The sequence below is a fragment of the Esox lucius genome, chromosome 12 (assembly GCF_011004845.1).
Source record: "Esox lucius isolate fEsoLuc1 chromosome 12, fEsoLuc1.pri, whole genome shotgun sequence".
NCBI lineage: Eukaryota > Metazoa > Chordata > Actinopteri > Esociformes > Esocidae > Esox > Esox lucius.
The window spans coordinates 23,933,229-23,954,679 of NC_047580.1; the positions used below are offsets into that span (position 1 = coordinate 23,933,229).

General features: G+C 41.4%; 1 protein-coding gene across 12 annotated transcripts; it reads right to left on the reverse strand.

Annotated features, from left to right (window-relative positions):
• Positions 1 to 1,292: 1,292 nt before the first annotated feature.
• On the reverse strand, positions 1,293 to 13,260 carry LOC105013737 (SUN domain-containing protein 1-like). Of its 12 annotated transcripts, none has more exons than XM_020051487.3 (14): positions 9,427 to 10,100; positions 8,568 to 8,649; positions 8,048 to 8,148; positions 7,354 to 7,410; positions 7,151 to 7,228; positions 6,918 to 7,006; positions 6,508 to 6,564; positions 5,988 to 6,061; positions 5,550 to 5,622; positions 5,352 to 5,445; positions 5,130 to 5,245; positions 4,532 to 4,702; positions 2,576 to 2,665; positions 1,293 to 1,851 (listed from the first exon to the last, which is right to left on the reverse strand). In XM_020051487.3, the coding sequence occupies exons 1-14, from the start codon at positions 9,500 to 9,502 to the stop codon at positions 1,738 to 1,740; spliced, it is 1,272 nt and encodes a 423-aa protein (XP_019907046.1). In that variant the 5' UTR covers positions 9,503 to 10,100; the 3' UTR covers positions 1,293 to 1,737. The 12 variants fall into 12 exon arrangements, with proteins under 12 accessions (XP_019907046.1, XP_019907045.1, XP_019907048.1 ...); XM_020051486.3 differs by having other exon boundaries at positions 5,538 to 5,622; positions 9,427 to 10,097; XM_020051489.3 differs by having other exon boundaries at positions 5,538 to 5,622; positions 9,308 to 9,519.
• Positions 13,261 to 21,451: the final 8,191 nt, after the last annotated feature.

Below are 21,451 nucleotides of genomic sequence, written 5' to 3' on the forward strand. Positions count from 1 at the left end.
CTAATGCAGGAAATTCCAATTACTCAAATTTATTTGAAAATTGCTAGATAATTTAGCTAGCATATTACATTGATATCCCATTAAGACTGGCAAACAATTCTGTATCTGTAGATCGCCTATTCAAGTAACTCCATCGAAATTGTCAACGTAGTTTGCCCCTGATGAAAAAATTATTTAACAAAATCGATCAACAAGCTCACGTCAAAGTGCACAGTACCCAGTAGGCCTGTATGGGCCAGAAACATTACGAGATGCATGTCGCGCAAAATACTGTGTTTTTAGGGAGACCTAACAGCCAATTGCTTCTATTGCTTTTCAGATGTAAAACAGTGGTAGGTAGATGACAGCAGCCAACCTACAATTGTCCTTGCAACGACCATCATGCATGCAACTCCGTGAAAATAGCAGTAATTAAATGCCATACAAGTATGCACATGCAATGGGCAATAGAATACATTTGTTGTTCATCCCCTGACATTCCCTACACACATGCTACTGGTTGATTTATTTTATAAATCATTTATCTAATGATATCTCTCTTTGAACTACAGTATTTCAAGAGCCAAGGGGATAGGGCTGTGGATTGGCAGGCCTTGGAGATTCCTGGAGAAAAAGTGCGTGAAGAACAGCTAAGTGGATGTCTTACTCTTAGTTGGGACAACTCTTTGAGCTATATTCTGTATTTGTAGAGCTCTTTTATAATTAATTTATAACAATTTGTAGATTTTCTCAATTTGACATAGTCATTGTGGCCTTTTTTATGTTGATCAGTGGCATAAGCTGCTAATTAAATACATTTATATTTTAAGTCCAAGGGGATGAATACTTTTGGGAGCCACTCTATATAAGTGATTGCATTAATAAATTAGCACCTAAAGTACTAATAAATGATATTACGGGCGATGAGAGAACAATGAGCCAATTGGGATGAATTGTTAGCCCTGATATGAGGGCCAGTTTGGAAATTAAATATTTTAAACCGGATTGGTGCTTTTTCTACGCAATATGATAATCACTTCCTTTTTACAAGTAATTTAACAGACACTTATATGGAATGAATTGGTCGTGACTGAATACATTTTTATACTGGCTCCATGATGGAATAAAACCCACAAACCCAGGGTTTTCAAGTGCCATGCTGTTACCAACTAAGCAACATTTGAAATTATCTCACCCTAGCCACCCTTGATTAAGATGCACGTGATATAGCAGTAAGCATGTTCATTTGTTCTTTTAGATGTATTATAATGCTGTTGTTGGGCATTTCAAACATGATAAAATGGAGGCTTGAGTAAACAAAGTTCAATCGATGTAATGGGAGAAAACCAAGGTTGGATTCACAAGATTGTACTGACTGTAAAATAATGAACTGAACAACAGTGTGAAAAGAATACAAATGTACAGAAGAACGCATTAACATGACACAGCAATAGCAACAACAACAAGAAAACACACACAAGTAATACACATTCTTGCCTAAATCCAAAGCCTTAATATCGGGACAAACCAAAACAATGCATTATTGGGTAAATGCCTGTTTTTCAAGCATGTTAGTTTTGTTTATTTTTCTTAAAACTATATCCCAAAATAAAACCACAACATGTCACCTTTCAATTACTAATAATTATGTTTTAAAAATGTGCAGTTGTACAAAATATACCACTTGTCATTCATTAATATAAGTGAATTGGTCCAGGGTCATAAGCTCCAATTCCTGAGTTGGACAACTGAATTGTGTCAGTCAGAAGGCATCTTCCCATGAACCTGGAAGCGGTAGAGACATGTGTAGTCCTTATTCCCCCAGTTGGTTAGGACCTGTAGTTCCACAAACCGATACACACTGCTAGGCTTCTGAGAAAGACAAGGTCATTCTTATTATAGCTTTAAGACATACAGTATATTAATTCAGCTTCCTGTTGAATAAACAATAATATAAATATGTATATATATTTTATATATATTTTATTTTTTACATTCTGAACGCAAAACAAATTCTCCTTTGACATACATATTCTTTACATGATGAGAGAGAGAATAAAAACACTAGATTGACTTATCTAGTTTGCATAATAATTTCCATAGTGTTTCAATTTACGCTGGCTTGTTCAAGACGCCACACGTAGGAGCGTGGTCATCAATTTAGTGAAATGAGTGCGTTCTGCACAGAAACTCCAAAAGAATTGTCTTCACATTTGCAAAACTCTTGGGGGGGTTCTCTATCAAAATATAGCGTACGCTACCCTGGAATGTGGCGTCTTGAGCTATCGATATCTGCAAGTTTCCACAACAAAATAATCTAGCGCCTCGAGTCTTCCATTTTTCTTGGCAAATGTAGCTTAGTGAAAAACAAGCCCATATTTTGACACTAGAGTCCTTTCACACTAACATCATTGCTCTGACATCACCGCACGCGCAATTGACAGCAGCATACGTACAGAATTTTTATTTTACCCACAATTATTCCTCAGCGCTCATCAGCAAAACACGAACAATAACCAGGGCCCCGAGGGAGTCAGTGGGGCTTATTTCCCCTCCTAAGGATTTAATTCTAAAACCAAATATCACTTTGACTCACAGGCAGTTCAAATGTCTGCGCAGCATCCCCAGCTTGACTGAAGGTGAAAGTCCCCAACAGGGTTCCTTCTTCCTCCTCAGTAGACATGCCCTACACAGAGATGGAGACGGACATAGTGAGCGAGAGAGGCAGAGACCGAGGAAGGCAGAGACAGAGGAAGGCAGAGACAGAGGAAGGCAGAGACAGAGGAAGGCAGAGACAGAGGAAGGCAGAGACAGAGGAAGGCAGAGACAGAGGAAGGCAGAGACAGAGGAAGCAGTTATTAAAGGTAATCCGTCTGAACACTCCTAACAATGTTGCTGTTGATGTTTAAAGATGTTGCACTGGACATGGTACATACAGTGGGGAGAACAAGTATTTGATACACTGCCGATTTTCCAGGTTTTCCTACTTACAAAGCATGTAAGTCTGTAATTCTGAGCATGAGGTCTGTAATTCTTATCCTAGGTACACTTCAACTGTGAGAGATGGAATCGAAAACATAAATCCAGAAAATCACATTGTATGATTTTTAAATAATTAATTTGCATTTTATTGCATGATATAAGTATTTGATCACCTACCAACCAGACCTGTTAGTTTTTCTTTAAGAAGCCCTCCTGTTCTCCACTCATTACCTGTATTAACTGCACGTGTTTGAACTTGTTACCTGAATAAAAGACACCTGTCCACACACTCAATCAAACAGACTCCAACCTCTCCACAATTGCCAAGACCAGAGAGCTGTGTAAGGACATCAGGGATAAAATTGTAGACCTGCACAAGGCTGGGATGGGCTACAGGACAATAGGCAAGCAGCCTGGTGAAAAGGCAACAGCTGTTGGCGCAATTATTAGAAAATGGGAGAAGTTCAAGATGACGGTCAATCTCCCTCAGTCTGGGGCTCCATGCAAGATCTCACCTCGTGGGGCATCAATGATCATGAGGAAGGTGAGGGATCAGCCCAGAACTACAATGCAGGACCTGGTCAATGACCTGAAGAGAGCTGGGACCACAGTCTCAAAGAAAACCATTAGTAACACACTATGCCGTCATGGATTAAAATCCTGCAGCGCACGCAAGGTTCCCCTGCTCAAACCAGCGCATGTCCAGGCCTGTCTGAAGTTTGCTAATGACCATCTGGATGATCCAGAGGAGGAATGGGAGAAGGTCATGTGGTCTGATGAGACAAAAATAGAGCTTTTTGGTCTAAACTCCACTCGCTGTGTTTGGAGGAAGAAGAAGGATGAGTACAACCCCAAGAACACGATCCCAACCTTACAGCATGGAGGTGGAAACGTCATTCTTTGGGGATGCTTTTCTGCAAAGTGGACAGGACGACTGCACCGTATTGAGGGGAGGATGGATGGGGCCATGTATCGCGAGATCTTGGCCAACAACCTCCTTCCCTCAGTAAGAGCATTGAAGATGGGTCGTGGCTGGGTCTTCCAGCATGACAACGACCCGAAACACACAGCCAGGAAACTAAGGAGTGTCTCCATAAGAAGCATCTCAAGGTCCTGGAGTGGCCTAGCCAGTCTCCAGACCTGAACCCAATAGAAAATCTTTGGAGGGAGCTGAAAGTCCGTATTGGCCAGCGACAGCCCTGAAACCTGAAGGATCTGGAGAAGGTCTGTATGGAGGAGTGGGACAAAATCCCTGCTACAGTGTGTGCAAACCTGGTCAAGAAAGAAACAAAGGTTTCTGTACCAAATATTAAGTTCTGCTTTTTTGATGTATCAAATACTTATGTCATGCAATAAGATGCAAATTAATTACATAAAAATCATACAATGTGATCTTCTGGATGTTTTAAATTCCATCACTCACAGTTGAAGAGTACCTATGATAAACATGACAGACTTCTACATGCTTTGTAAGTGGGAAAAACCTGCAAAATCGGCAGTGTATCAAATACTGTATCCCCACTGTATGTGGCTCTGAGGAAATGTCCAGGTGAGGTCAGAGGTGACTCACGTAGACGTTGAAGTCCTTAGGGGCACTGTGGATGTTTCCAGTTGGGGAGAGCACAACAGGGATGTGTTCCACAGTGACATGTGTGATGTGAATAGGGCAGGACAGGGAGACAGTCAAATAGCCCTGAGACCCTTGGAAAGGCCAACATCTCCCAGGCTTTGGCGGGTTTCCCTTCAGAGAGGAGCGAAGACATGAAGAAAAAGCATGCACTTGCTTTGTTCTGCTTGAGCCAGCTTTGCTGATCTATGTACGACAACGGTTGTCTAAGAATCTTAAAATGATTGTAGTATTCATACAGTAACACCATCCCAGCTGTGTTAATGTCAGCTCACAGAACACTCATGGTTGCTCCAAAAGCTTTGGTCTGGTGACCGCTCTGTCCCTCACATCTCCAATTTAGAGGAGTTGGGTTAAAAGCAGAAGGTTAATTTAACCTGGCTAAATATAAGGAGGATTTGACTAAATACAGCTTGACAGAATATAGTTTACATAGCAGGCTTGGAAAATTGGGTGAAGGTCAGGCGATGGGGTTAGCTGAAATGCTCATTTGGGAGATAGAGGGGTGAGAGGGGGAGAGATAGGAGAGGGAGGTAGCTACCTCGATTACAGTCCAAGGGCTGTTCATTCGTTTTAACAGAGGAATTCCCATGATGCTTAAGGTGTACGAGCCGGTCTCATGTGTCTTCGAGCGCCTGTTGGTTACTATGGTGCCACCTAACCACACAATCACACACATACACATACACATACATTAAGCATTATTCAATTATGTACACTATGCTGTATAGGAACCTGCTGAACAGTGATGACATCTTAAAACCTTGTGATTCCAGGGCATAGTCAGCCATTTTGATTGCTGGTGGACCGTTGCTGTCCTTCACACTCTGCTGTAGCGAACTGACCTCTTGCCACAGCTTCACAACACACATATATTACATTCATAAAAAAAAAATCTGTGTGTGAGTTTACATCAATGTGCCTGTGTGAGTCTGTGTGTGTCTGTTACCCTAGAACTGACATCATCCAGGGCCATAATTCTTTCTCTGTGAAAGACCTGCTGATCCTGAATATGACGTTCCCCAGTAGTTAAACTACAAGAATAGAAAAGAGTAGAATATAATACAGAACAACTAAGAATAGAAAAGACTAGAATACAATACAAACATTGTTTTATATTTTGGAAGATGATAAGTTTTGCCTTTTCAAATGAAATACAAAATCTTTTTAGATGTTAAGCTTTTGCACCTAGGGGATAGAGGCCAGGAAGTTAGGAGTTAAACGCAACAGGCTAGGGGCTAGTGGTTATGTGATTAGTGGCTGGTAGATGGTAACTAGTGGCTAGTGGTTAGGAACTGGTGGCTCTGGGGCTAGTGGTTAGGAACTGGGATCTAGAAGTATGGGCTAGCGTTAGTGATTGGCTAGGGGCTAACGTGGATTCAAGTCTGACCTAACCCACCTGTCCATCATTTTCTTCAAGTGGTCAATCTCCGTCCTCAAGCCCTTAAATTCCTTTGTCATTCTTTGCACAATCTATAGGGAGAAAAAAACTATTTCAATTGATTGCAATGTCAATTGAATTCCACTAAGTGCAATTCAATTACATTATTTAATTCCTGAGGGTAGTTTACTGATATCTGCAATAAAATAATATTGGATAAAATTTTGGCCAATATATTTAATCTTGACCAGTATTTTCAACCTTTTCTTTGAAAATTATGACATGAAGGCATAGCTTGGGGCATTGTTTTCCTTTTGTTTATTGACCATTTCAGTCTTTCTCTGCAAGGCAGCACTCAATAAGTCAGAAAAGGGTTTAGCTCCTTTCCATTTCAATTCTGGTCAATTTGGAAAGGGAACCAAACTCCAATTTAAAATTCTTAATGCTCCTTATTGAAAAGCAATTTGAAATGTTACTGTACTTTCTGAATTTAATGTAACTGAAATGTAATTGGTCCCAACCCCTTTGTCTCATTCACCTGTTCAGTAGTGTCCATGTGCTTTTGGAGTGCTGCATCAATGAAAGGAGGTCCATGCTGTAGAAAGAGATTCAACAAGCCCATTGGAGTGTTATGCTCATAATTCGAATGCAGCATATTACCTAATCAAGACAGATAATTCAAAGTCTGTACCAGTTAGGACTTTATTCCCTAGTCTGGTCAGATACCTATTTACATTTGAGTCATTTAGCAGACATTCTTATTTAGAGTGACTAACAGGAGTAATTACGGTTAGCTCAAGGGCACAACAAAAAAGTTTTTTCAGAATGTATATTCAGGGATTTCAACTTCCCCTAAACGCTAGGGTATATGCTACACATATAAGTAGCGAGTTATTTACATGGGGCTACCTAAGGCCTAAATATTAGACAATAGAAAACAGGTCATACCGTATTCTGGTGTGATTGAGGGTTAGGTTGGGAGTCAACCCAAATGAGGTTCATGGCAGGGAAACCAGTGGAATACTGGAATACTAAAACTAAATTAAAAAAAATAAAGATTAAATCAATTGAATCTATCTAGGAAAGTGTTGGCCTAGGAACAGGAATTTAGCTAGGAAGACATGAATATGTAATTAATATGGAGGACACTGGAGACGGTCAACTACTAATGATACACTCACAGAAAGTCAGCAGAACTGTAATGAACAACAACAGGATGCTAAACCAGGATGAAATGTCATAATGGAATCGTGAATGGGCTAGAAGGGGACACAGAACCAGAATCAATTCTATTGCTAACAAACAAAACCCAAGCAGAAAGACACACTCTCTCTCTCTCAATTGTTGTTTCATGCTCAAACACAAAAGCACACACAGCACTCACTGGACCTAGCGGCGGTCTTGACAGGTTTGCTCTGGTGAAACAATGTTGGAACCAATCCTGATCAGGAGGGAGAGTGGGAGAAGAAGGTTGTTTCAATTTGAGGCTTTCAGTTAATACCATAATTTCAAACATTCCACATTTAACATTAATAGGGAATTAACATGGCCGCCATGGGATGTTAAAGTGTCAAGTAAATAATGTAGGAACCAGAATGGCCTAACTCTCTTAACAACATTGCTTTTCATGTCTTACCCAGACAATCGGCATTAAAGATTCGAACAACCTGGGTTTCAACAGTGCATGTGTGTGAGTTTGGCTAAGAGCTGTTGAGGTAATGAGGTAATGCCATACTCGTCCTATATGGTGCCTAAATACAGCTCTTAGCCCTGGTATTGTATTTTGGCTATATACCACACCCCTTATTAGCTGTTGTACATTAGCCACGTACCACATCCCATCGTGCCATATTTCTCACAAATACCGCAGCGATCAATCAGCATTCAGGATTGTTTATAATAAAAATAATACTAATGTATGAATCTAATAATAAAGAAAAACTAATGGTTTGAGCTGTCTTTCTCCATTCTGATAGTTTCGCACCAAACTAGGACAAAACTGGGACACAACATAAAGCACTGTATCAAACTATTGGCCCAGTCCTAGCTGGAAGGACAACGTATTGGACACCCCATACCTGAGACAGGAAGTGATTGGTCTGCGATCATAGAGCTGGTTTCACTGGGAACGCTGTTGGCCCGACAAACCTTTTTACGGCCCCTCTTGTTTTGGGTTAGTCTGAGGGAGAAACAAAGCATTTAGACAGACTGAGAGAAAGACCTGACAAGACACAAACCTTACAAACAGACATACCTGATAGACATACCTACTTGACAGACACTTGAACGTGGCAGACAGACACTCAGACCTACAATTACCACAACGCCTGACAGACAGACATACCTGATGAACATACCTGACAGACACTCAGACCTACAATTACCACAACGCCTGACAGACAGACATACCTGATGAACATACCTGACAGACACTCAGACCTACAATTACCACAACGCCTGACAGACAGACATACCTGATGGGCATACCTGACAGATAGACACTCAGACCTAAAATTACCACAACACCTGACAGACATTCAGACCTGAGAGACATATAGACCAACAGACATAAAGACTTGACAGAGTAGACAGACAGACCTGACTGGAGTCTCCTTATATGTTGGAGTTTCATCCTTAGATTTTAGCACTAGAAGCTGAGCGCTTCTCGTAAACATGTTGACTAAAAGAGAAAAAGTATATATATTAAATTAAATAAACAAATAGGCCTACCGACTAAAACCGTCGATTTTACCCTTACCTGATTCCAGAACTCAATCTAGTAATCAGTAAATCGCGGTGAAAAAATCTTTCAGAAAATGTTAATCTTTATGAGACTACAGTTTTGAAAACCTTTGCATTATATCGATATGTTTACATTGTAACGTCATCGGAACCATGGAAATAGAATAGCATAGTTCTGTTGATGGAACCCAGACAGAATCCGCTTACTAGACAACTTGATTGACAGAGGTCCTGTTCAAAATTACATTGATTAATAGCCTTGCAGCGACGTCGTTAGCCATGGGCGTCCCGCCTGTTTTATGAATAGCCCCGGATCTCAAATTGACCGACGATTTTATTTTTTGCCCCATGCATCTATATCTGGGCCTAACAGCAATTAAACGCACAGGCACGGCCCCAAGGGTGTGGGGTCAAAAGGGGTTCAAAATGTCACCCTCCGTTTTAGATTGATGTCCCTATATAAAAAATACATATAAGGACCGGGTCAAGAACACCGCTTTGCTCAAATATTTTTGTCTAACTTATTAGCTAGCTGCGAAAAGTATAGGCGGCCCTAATTGTTTGAAAATAGCCATAAGTTGTGAAGTAACTCATACCAGTTTGTTTGCCACCACGATAATGGATATCAGAAATTGCCTTGCCAAAGTAGGTCTACCCATCCAACCAAAGGAGGAGAGCAACAAGCAGCTGTAGCAACGCAACATGATCAAATCACCAAGGCCACCAGCGATAACGTAGAGGAACCCCAGATATCTCCGCTTGCACCATACCAGCTCCTCTTCTACAAGCATCGCTAGGATAAAACCTCCATAGCTCCTCACACCTCCGACTGTTCTTGATAATCCTGGAACAGAAGAGCCAGCCCAGGTGTCCAAAAACGCTCATCTAATAGCAACTGTTTCAAAAGACTGCTAATGCTTAATTGGTTATGTTGCTACTCGAATTTGATTCAAATAAGTGTACTGGGACATGTCACAACTTGCTAAAGCTATTAGTGATGAATGATTTTCCATATTTGAAGCGAACCTATTGGCCAATGTAGGCTATATGAGATTGGCCAACATGTGTGCAGATAGGCCCACCAATAGTTAACATTATTGTGCTCACGTAGACCGTTTTCTAATTGGAGAAACGTCAATAGGGCATCCATGTTGACAGTTCGACTGCTCAACTTGTCACTGCCAAGTGTCACACTGCCTGTGTTGGGGGCAGAGTAGAGATAGATGGGAGAGAATCCCTGGCGTGTCGTATTGAAATGTCAGTGGCTTTGTCCGCGACTGGAATCTTTAATGTATGACATGCTATGTATTATTTTTCCCTAATCTAGATGTTTACAAACCTCAAGGCAAATTACACTGTACATGATGTGGAATGTGACTGGTTGAATCTGAACAGTCATAACCCTCATTATACATGGTAGGCACACTAATGTAACCAAACACTGAATGTTTTTCATATTTTATTATTTGTTCCCGAAATAATCCATTTGTTATTAACTTAAATATCGACATGAAACCCCAAGACAATAATGGGACTGTTTCAACATCTAGGGATATTATGATAAAGGTTAATGGTAAAGAGGTTGACTTAGATATCATTTTCATTAAACTACCTCATGAGTGCACTGAAATGGAATCAGAATTTTCACCCTATATATACAACCGCGTTTCCAAAAAGATTGGGATTGCTATTTTAAATGTAAATAAATACAGAATGCAATGATGTGCAACTCATTTAAACCATATATTCAGTAGAGAATAGTACAAAAACAACATATCAAAAGTTGAAACTGAGACATTCTATTGTTTCTTGAAAAATACATGCCCACTTTGAATTTGATGCCAGCAACACGTTAGAAATACCTTTGAGTAATTGACTACTATTCCAGGGATATTGAAATTGCCTACCTGCCCACTACCACTAGCCTGCAGGTTATTATGTGCCTGAAGAGCACGTTCGTAAGATGGAGAATACCGATGGAGCTTTTAAGTGACAACGCCACCCAGTTTGTGAGTTTTGTGAGTTCAAAAAGAGGCATGGTTTCATCCATACCACCTCCAGTCCTCATTATCCACAGGAAAACGGTGCAGTAGAGAGAGCTGTTGGTACAGCAAAACATATGACTCAAACAACCGGATCCATACATGGCTCTGATATGCTCCAGAGCCACACCCATCAACACAACTTTTGAGGTGCACTTGACAAATGTATTAAATGATTACACTGACTGTACTCCACTAGGGCTTTTTCCCCATTAATTGTCAATCATCGAATAATTTGTGGCCTTAATCCAAGCCAAAAACTGTTTGCCTTCATATCATCAGGCAGGCGGTACAGGTCTCTAAGTTCCTGCACCAGCAGGCTCAGGAACAGTTTCTTTCCAGGGACTGTAACCCTTCTAACCCAGCACAAACCACACCCACCTGCCCAACGCTTAGTACTGCCACTCTGGGACCTTGTTGCACTAATCTTTGTACTACTGGACTCTGACAATGCTTTGCAAAGTCTGATAAGATCGTTTTCAGTTGTTACATGTACCTGTCTACCTCAGGAACCCCATTGCTGCTATCCCTGCATTTCAATTGCACATGCTACCTTGCACCTTCAATTTGCCTTCATTGCACATTTAGAATTGCCATTTGTACTTGCATTTGCCTTCATTGCACATTTATACATCCCACTTATACATTGTTCTATTTGCACTTTTGGTTAGATGCTAACTGCATTTCGTTGTACTATACTTGTACTTGTTCAATTACAATAAAGTTTAATCTAATCTAACCAACAAGAAAAATTGCTGTCTCTTGTCTGAAGGCTTTATTAAAGCCTAAAACAGACTGCACATACAGGAGCAATTATAACATTAGAATTAGAATGAAAATAACATCCCATGATTTTGGGGAAAGATGTTGTGGCACTCCTGTATTTTTGTTTTATCCCCAGTACACGACTTCTGCAGTCTGAAAAGGGTGAATGGGTGCTTCTACATCATTCCTGCTGTTGTATTTTGTTCAATAGTTAATATATTAATAGATGTAATGATAAACATCTGCATTTTCTTACTTCATACATTCTGTTTCCATTAAGACAACTGAAATATTATCTATATATTATCTAACTATCTTTATATGCGATTATTATTATTTTTTTTACCTGATTCTCTTTGGTGGCGAATATCAAAATTGTAAATGCACACTGTCCAAAAAGCTTGAGTGTAAATTTTTGGAGACATGTCTCCTAAACCTGGTATTTTCCCAACCATTAAGCCTACAGGAACGGTTAGTTAGCTGCAATAGCTAGCTACATACGTCATAAAGACGATTTAGCTGAAAATCTAGGGAACCCTTAGTCAGCAACACCAGCTTGCTACCTAAGTCATAATGACGACTCAGCAGAAAATATAGCTTACGTAATGGAGGACTACCGCTCAGCCAATCAGGGCACACCTGTTCCTATATAAGTGAGTGCACCCTTCTTCATTCTGACTCAGTGCCTCAGGTGTTGCGTCTCACGTGGGATTTGGTGGTATGGGTTTGATAGGCGTGGATTCGGCTGAGACCTGGGTCTCCGACTGTTCAGCCCCCAGATGTATTGTCTCTTGGTTGTAATACGCTGCGGCGATTTTTACTTTTCCATAAAATACATTTTGTGTCTCAGCCCCTTGCGACTGAGTCTGTGGTGCCACTCCCGTTTCCTGATAGGAATAGCTTAGCCCTTCCTCTAGTGGCTTGTGTCGCGCTGGTTAGAACTCTGTTGCCGCTCAGGCCTCATTGGATATGAGCAGCGGCATATGTGAAGAGACTCATGTCTATCACTTGCCCTGTAGGGTTAGGAACTAACGCCGGTGTCACCATGCTGTCGTTCTCTTTTAGAAAGAGTAACGAGATCAAGGGCGCGTACGATATTGTCTACTGTTCAGGACATTGTGTCTACAACTGCCTCGGTTCACATCTGTTCGACTGGGAAAGAGAACCCCGTGTATAGGGCTATACAGTTGCCATCGCGGCTTCCGGTGTTGGCTCAGAGTTTTCGTCGCCGGTGTGGGTTCGCAGGGGTCTCGTCGAGGGAATTGGCTTTGACCGGGCTGTGTGCGTTCTTCTATTACAGAACCCTCCCGAATACGGAATGACATCGCGCTTCCGTCCTCTGTGATTCTCGTGTGGCTGATGCGATCACTGCTAGCCCTTCCTTAAAATAGTTTAGTCCTTCCTCTGGTGATTCGTATCGCGCGGGTTTTGACTAACGGTGGATGTCCACTGGTCCCGCGGATACAAATAATTGTCTATGAACAGCATCATGGCTTTATTGACGGTTGCGCAAAGCATCTCGGGAAGGTAACGCGGCCGTTTGAGCCATATTATGTCTATGGTTTGAGCTGTCTATTCGCCTTATTCACCCACGTCACTTCATTTAAACCAAAACGAGGCTGTGGGGTACGGAAGTAACGTTGTCTCGCCCATCTGTAGACTATAAATCCTATACAGGTCAAACCTTCCATCGTTTCCCCAAAGATCATGTACTTTGCCGTGAATGGATTTATAAAATAAGAAGAGATCCCGGTCGCCATTTCAAGGTAAGATATTAACATTAGTTTACAATGCTAACATTAGCCTTATTTACGTTAACTGTCATAGAGATAGCTAGCTAAACCTTCTGGCTAAATAGACATGACTTGATTAGCCACGAACCGGTCCTTTTTAAGTTATAACAAGCGAAGGGCTGATTTGGGGGTAACGTTAAGCAAGTTGTTGCTCTTTTTACTAGCCTGGGCAGCTAACGTCCTGCAGCCGTGACTTACAGCAAAATATAAACAAGTGATCTGTGCATGTTTATGATAATAACCATCTAGACCATGTTACGCACACAACTACTATAAACAGTAACATCCATTTTACTGGGTTTGTGCATCCCAGTAGACGACATTACTGATTCGTTTTTAGCATCTGTGTTACCTGTGAGACCTGAATAGTACCTTCTCCAACCCTACGTAACATCCCTCCGTAACATCGCTATCACGTCCTGTTGTTTTATCTAGCTAACAAGCTAACTTTAAAAGTAACGTTAACTAATGTTGATTTCAGAAAAAAAGCTGTGATCGTCTGTGCATTACCTTCCACGTCGTGCACATATCCCTCAAACCAGTTGCTGTATCATTTTAGCAAAACAGCCCGGGGAATAATGCAGTCCTTATTGGCCCATTTTTCGACATAGTCCACTGTTATTTCGGGAAGACATGAAAGATTTGATGTCCACACAGGTATCATGATGACAGACGCCCGCTGCTGCGCTCTGTCAATGAACTTCCGGTTTAGAGTGTACCCCCTAGCCTCGTTTTGGATTTCAAGATGGACGGTGAATAAGGTCAATAAGCAGCCATTGTTTCTGTCATTTATGGTGTTTGGACATGTGAATTTTTTTTTTTGAGTTTTTTTATTAGGTTTTTCCGGCGCCTGGCATTTTCATTCGGAGACGGATGCGCGGCCTGCCGGGCTGGTTGGAGGTAGATGGCCGTGGTAACGTATGGAAGTTGCTGAAGGCCTAATGAGAAGTTTTTTGGAAGGCGTAGGCTACGGTAAGTGGTGACTGGTGGAAGCTTTGGGAAAGTTGTGGGTTGTATTGATCTGTGTTGTAGCCCTTTTCGTTCAGGTTGTCCCCTCTGACCGCCCCCCCCCCCCCCCCCCCGTTAGGACTTCTTGGAAGTTTGCGTGGTCCCAACATTTCCCTGCCGGAGGCCGAACTGGCCCTCGTTTGGTTTCGCTCTATGGACCTTTTCGTTGTCCGTGGTGGTGTTCGCTCTGCTTTGGAAGTGTTGAGCTACACGGGTCAAGAAAATGTCCAGAAGTGGGGAGTCTCAGGTGTTTGCGGCGACTGAGACCAAAGAAGACGACAGACCCGGGGTTGAGGAAGACACTTTGCTAACCGCTACGTTTAAATTTGCAGGTACACAGGAACACGCAGGAACGCTGGACCGCCTGGGGGAGGGGTGCGGACGGTCAGACAGGAGACGCTCCAGAGGGAGCATCGACCGGTGAGATCATTCCTTAATACAGCTTTCATATGCTTTAGTATGTGGTTGGTTTTTGTATGTCAGATTTGATGGTTTTGTGGAAGTTGATAGATGGATTTGAGAAAGTATGGTAAATGGAAGTTATTTGAGGTGTTTTGGTTATAGCGCCTGTAGTTAGGAAAATAACCATTCCCATGCAGCTACCCTATTGTGTTGCGATTAGTGCTGGATCATAAGCAGTTAGACTGCGGCGGTTGGACTGCGGCAGTTGGATTGCGATATGGAGTATAGCGTGCTCCTGTATATAATGGTTTTGGATGTTGAATTGGGAATATGTTTGGTTGTGGTTGGCCTAGTAAATGCACTTGTCCATTTTGGTATTCCCTGTGCACGAGGGATCCGATTGGCTGCATTGAGTATTCCTTGAGAGAATATTTGATCTCGTTTACCGAGGTTGGTGTTAACTAGTAAGTTTTGTAATCGCAATGTTTTGTCTTGTTAGGTGTACATTTGGGTGAACACTTACATGCCGTTGTTAATATGGTTATTATGCAAGGCCTACTTTTTCGCCTTTTGCTTAGTGTGGTATCTGCGAAATTGAACTTTGCCTTCTAGTGTTGTGCTGGTGGCTGGCGTTCGCATGCTAATTTAGGATTGTTTACGACAATATAGTCCTACATTTAATTAGAGGGTTAGCTTGGAAATTGGTATGATGATGATTCTCTGATGTAGTAAAATATGGTCTTGTGGTTTCGTAATGAGGGGTTAAAATAATGTTTTCTCTCCGTGTATGGAGTAGAATGGCCGAAGTTTTTGATATTAAGATAACATGCTGTTTTCCATGAAGACTGGATTCAGCCAATATACTCATAGCCTGCAAAATAGGGTAAAATGACCACAGCCTGTTTATTCCCCGAATAAATAACCCATAGGATGTCCTATTTTTTTAAATGTTCAATTGGATTTGGTTAATGATTTACTGTCACTTTGTTTGTATTTACAATGATACCTGGGATAATACTTGTGTTCTCAGACCTGTGCCTGATGCTCGTTACTGGCTGGTGAACTGACCAGTGTTTAAGGCCTACGTTGAGTTTCCTTTGGATTGCTTATTGTACCTTGATTTTAGTGACGTCATACATCTGTTTTCTGTCTGCATTGCCATTAAGAGTTTCTTAATTTCCACCCTAATGTTGAGTTGTTGTATAGATAATGATAAGCACATTTTTACAAACTGCGAAAATATTACATGGGTTGGACACTAAATCTAAAATCTCCAGTTAACAAAGGATGTCGGCTGAATTGATAGGATAGTCTGAGGACCATAAACAAACATTTGGCCTTTTCAATGACTCACCTTAAGGCTCAGCTCTTTCTTCACCACGACAGACCGATACATTGACCGCATTACTGCAGAAGCTGCACCGATCCGTCTGTCAATCTCCCGTTCCATCCTTACCTCACTCGTGAACAAGACCCCTAGAAAACTCCTCCACTTGAGGCAAGCACTCTTCACCAACCTGAAGTGGGCAAGCCACCCTTTTCCGACTGAGGACCATGGCCTCGGATTTGGAGGTACTGATTCTCATCCCCACCGCTTCACACTCTGCTGCAAACCGTCCCAGCGCATGCTGAAGGTCCTGGTTTGAAGGGGCCAACACGACAACATCATCCGCAAAGATGAAATCGTGTGGTCCCCAAACCTGACACCCTCCGGCCCCTGGCTGCGCCTAGAAATTCTGTCCATAAAAATTATGAACAGAACTGGTGACAAAGGGCAGCCCTGCCGGAGTCCAACATGCACTGGGAACAAGTCTGACTTACTGCCGGCAATGCGGACCAAGCTCCTACTTCGGTCGTATAGGGCCCTGACAGCCCTTAGCAAAGGACCCAGGACCCCATATTCCCGAAGCACCCTCCACAGGACGCCGCGAGGGACACAGTCGAATGCCTTCTCCAAATCCACAAAACACATGTGGACTGGTTGGGCAAACTCCCATGAACCCTCCAACACCCCGTAGAGGGTATAGAGCTGGTCCAGTGTTCCACGGCCCGGACGAAAACCACACTGTTCCTCCTGAATCCGAGGTTATACTATCGGCCGTATTCTCTCCAGAACCCTGGCATATCAAAATGCTCATTTTGATATGCTAATTTGGGAGTTGTTTCAATATGCTTACTTCACACGAGCGACTGTGTGGTAGTCTTTTATTTCCTTTATGGATGTTTATTTTTATATGTGGGTGTTATCATTTTCACATTTGCGACGTTTTACTGGATGAATGTAGATTCCTCCCAACTATCGATTTTTTTTTTTTTTTCTCTTTTTTTTTTTCTCATGTCCGTCCTGTAATGGTTCTGCTTTCACTTGGAGTCATTTTCCGTTGACTCTGTCGTGAAAGCAGGGCGGGATTGTATGAAATGATTATCTATGATGAAAAATCATTAATTCAAAGCGAATTAAACAGGTATTTAAAGAGTTGCGTGAAGAATTTAGTTTTTCTGTTTCCAAAAGTTATAGCAGAAAATTGGCATCTGTTAAAATCAACATCCCTTCACAGTGTCTAATTGGGTTTTTTGAGAAGTTTGTTTTATACCAAATCTAACATGGTTATGGTTGAGTGGAATACATCTTACCATTTTGAAATGGTTTAGCTAAGAAATAACTAATTTGATGGGAGTGTTACTGTTCAGTTTGTTTAATATTTGATTAGAAGTAATCATATTAATCTCATGCATTATGGAATAAGTGGGTAAAAATGTGCAGGGAGTTTGCTAAATTTTGCCATGTTTTAATTGATACTGAGAAAGTAATTCTGAGAGGTACAGACCCCCTGGAGCACTCCACTCACTGACAAAAAAAACGGTTTGAGATGGATTTTAACTTGTTTGGACTGTTAATGGTTAACAAATGCTTCTGAGGTGTAAGGTTGCTTGCAATTGTCTGGCCTCAAGATAACACCACTCTGTCCTATGAGATTGGATCTGTTCTTAGGTTAATAGACCACCCCCCACTCCAGGGAGAGCCCTGGGGTGATAAGACAAAAAGGGGGGGGGGTCATGATTTATGTCAGGATTAAAGAGTGTCTTTGAAGAAGAGACTTTGAGACATTCACACTGAGTTTTCATCTTGTGAAGAAAATTGGCTAAATAAGTTAGCTGACCCTCAAGATGGTGTGACATGTTTTGATTTGAAATTAGGTATTTGATCATTTATGTGAAACAATGGTGAATTTGATTGTAGTTCCGATACAACACAATCAGATGTAATTTATATAGCAACTGTGATCTGGTTGGATGGTGAACTGAGAGCACCAGAGATGTTAATGTTTTAACAATACTGTTATTGATTACAACTGTTAGGGTTGAGTGTTTGATAGTGTTTGGTTCTAATGTATCAGCGAGATACAACAAGCTAACGTAATGGACATATTTGTGGTGATGTACTGTGCAGTTGCAACTAATCTTCTCAAGGATAATTCACACTTCAGGTACAGGACACTTGAAAGCGATTCAGCAATAGAGGGCTTACAAGGACAACTGTGAGGTGGCTGAGATGAGATGGATCTCACAGACACACAGACAGACTGTCCTACAGCGGAGAGGAGTCTACTCTGGGACACTGCACGTCTAGGTGCCGCACGTCTACAGGATGCTGGGCTCCTGTGAGCCGGACTGATTCGAGTCCTGACGATTCTGCAATGTGATGGAGAAGGCAACCACTGGCCGAGAGGATGGAGGCGAAAGAAAGCTCCGGTTCTGGACAACGTTTACGGGGACGCGGAAAGATCTACTGCACGACATCATGCTACGCTGATTGGGTCCATACCAGGTAACATCTCATCTGCTGTCCAGGTAGCTGAGAGAGGAGCCTGGGGTTGACGACACACGCTAAAGGAGGGCTTCAGTGTTTCAAGATTAGGCACAGTGAATTGAAGTCACTGAGGGAAAAGTGAATTTTCTGGTGCTAGTAACCATCACTTCCGACCCGGCCTGCAGCTATAGAGCCCTTGGATAAAACTGGTCATCTTGGCATTCACAAAGGAGAACACACGATTCTCCTGACCTGGCTGATGAAGCAGCTAGAATGAAGACAACTAGAGCTGTGTCATGGTAACCTGCATTTGAGCTATGAAGGACAACACCTTGGAATATACATCTGACTTTTACGTTCTGTTACACCGGCCTGCCAAGAAATGGTTCATAACTGACTGTCTGACGTTTGGAGGAGCAGAACTTTGGAAGTACATCTAAATGGAACCATGGAGAGGGCTTTTCAGTAAATCAAGCAATTGGCCTGAGAGGACTTTGTACCAGTGACAAATTGAAGGATCTATACAGTGATGGGTGTTTATATACCCACTTGTCGATGCTACATATCCCATAATGTCAGTATGTGTCACCTGAAATGTTTTCCTTTGACCAATTATTTTAACACAAAAAGGTTTTGCTGTACTATTATAGTTTTGTATAATGAAAATGTGTTCTCTAAGTATAAGGGTAATGATATCATGTTGTTAAAGAGTACTGTTTTGTTGCATCCTAATGAGTAAACTGTTTAAGGATTGATACCAAGGGTTGATTTGGTATCAAGAGATGGATTGTTATGGAAATGTCTTGAACTGCATTCTTATTGATTCATGTATTGAGTCCCCATGTTTAGATAAGAAAAGGAATGTCGGTTGTGCTGTGGTAAAGGAAGTATGAGGTGCTGAGGTAAACGTAAACCTATAGCAGGATGGGGGTAGATACATAACAATGGGTTTTAGGACAGGATTGAGGAAGATACCTTCTGTTGTGTAAGATGGATAAGGAACATGTGGTGTCTGTGGTATGACCATGAAGATTCTTAATCTCCACCCATTTCTCTATAAGTATCGAATGTATTTTCAAATGTTTAGAGACTCCTAGGATGATTGTTTGTAAGCGTTTGAAGCGTCTCTATATTTGCAAATAAATAAACTTAATTATGCCAAGAGAAATGTCTCTGTACTTCCTCCTTTAAGAGTTCTGATCAATGAAATTGCCATCACATGGCACACTTTGTAGACACTATTTGCAAAACATTTTCAAAAAACTCAAAGCTGTAGATTGTAGGCCATCCTCCCCCGAGTCAGAATACCACTTGTTGTCATAGCACTTTGTGTAGACTCTATTGAATTTCAAAGGCTAAACGGAAGAAAATTCTAAATAAAAAAATGAAAAGCTGTAGATTGTAGGCCATCCTCCCCCAAGTCAGAATATACCACTTTTGTCATGCCACACTTTTCGTAGACTCTATTGAATTTTTAAAGCTATACTCAAAAATTTGCTAAACTGTTTCAAATTCACGCCACCCTTCATAGATGCTATTGAATTTCTGAGAAATGAATTTCTGAGAAATGTTTAGTTAAGCCTTAGAAATTCAAGTGTCTACAACATTTTTATCAGAAAACAAAAAGCCATAGCTTGTAGCCCATCCTCCCCCGATTTAGAATATACCACCTTTCTTTGTCATGGCACACCTTTCGTAGACACTATTGAATTTCTGAGGCTAAACATTTTCAAAACACTAAAAGCTGTAGATTGTACACCATCCTCCCCCGAGTCAGAATATACCACTTTTGTCATGCCACACTTTTCATAGACGCTATTGAATTTTTAAAGCTATACTCAAAAATTTGCTAAACCGTTCCAAAAAACTGTTGTCATGCCACCCTTCATAGATGCTATTGAATTTCCGAGAAAATAATTTCTGAGAAATGTTTAGTTAAGCCTTAGATATTCAATAGCATCTACAAAAATTTTATGAGAAAACAAAAAGCCATGGCTTGTAGCCCTTCCTTTCTGAGTCAGAATATAGTACTTTTGTTGTCATGGCACACTTTTCGTAGACTTTGTCGTTGGTGTTCTCTGGGCTCACAGGTCCTATAGGGGCAGGCGTGCCCTGATTGGCTGTCGCATCTTGCATAATGAGTTTTCATTACGGCCGCAGACACGGCCAGGGTAAACAACTAGGAGCTAAAGCCCCTCTAGGGGGCTCTGCTCCACTCATAAACGGAGTTAGCTTGTTGGTTGTCATTGCACACTTTTTGTAGACGCTATTGAATTTCTAAAGCTTTTCTCAAAAAATATCAAAAAACAAAAAGCCGTAGATTGTAGCCCATCCTCCCCCAAGTCAGAATATACCACTTTTGTCATGCCACACTTTTCATAGACGCTATTGAATTTTTAAAGCTATACTCAAAAATTTGCTTAACTCTTTAAAAAAAAAAACAGTTGTCATGCCACCCTTCATAGATGCTATTGAATTTCTGAGGCTAAAATGTAATCAGAAAATAAAAAGCCATAGCTTGTAGCCCATCCTCCCCCGATTTAGAATATACCACCTTTCTTTGTCATGGCACACTTTTCGTAGACACTATTGACTAACGATTGTAGGCTATCCTCCCCCAAGTCAGAATATAGCACGTGTTGTCATGGCACACTTATCGTAGAAGCTATTGAATTTCTAAGGCTAACTCCAAAATTTGCAAAACTGTTTCTAAAAACTAAATGACATGTCACAAAATGATGCATCAATGAGCATTGGCCGCCCATCACCCTGTCGTTGGTTTATCACTTTTCCTTCCTTGGAAAAGTTAGAAGCACAGGTTGGGGGAATATTAGCAGTGCAGGCATTCCGAACAGCAAATTCTAACCACCATCAACAAAACTGTACTTGAGTATTTGCAAGCCGGTGGAGGCAATCAAA

Excerpts from the sequence above, each read along its gene's own strand:
- LOC105013737 (XM_020051486.3), bottom strand. The coding sequence starts at position 9,502 with ATGCTTGTAGAAGAGGAGCTGGTATGGTGCAAGCGGAGATATCTGGGG. Across the intron at positions 5,623-5,987 it reads TTGAAGAAAATGATGGACAG|TTTAACTACTGGGGAACGTC; the intron begins GTGGGTTAGGTC and ends CTATTCTTGTAG. Across the intron at positions 2,666-4,531 it reads CTAAGGACTTCAACGTCTAC|GGCATGTCTACTGAGGAGGA; the intron begins GTGAGTCACCTC and ends ATCTCTGTGTAG.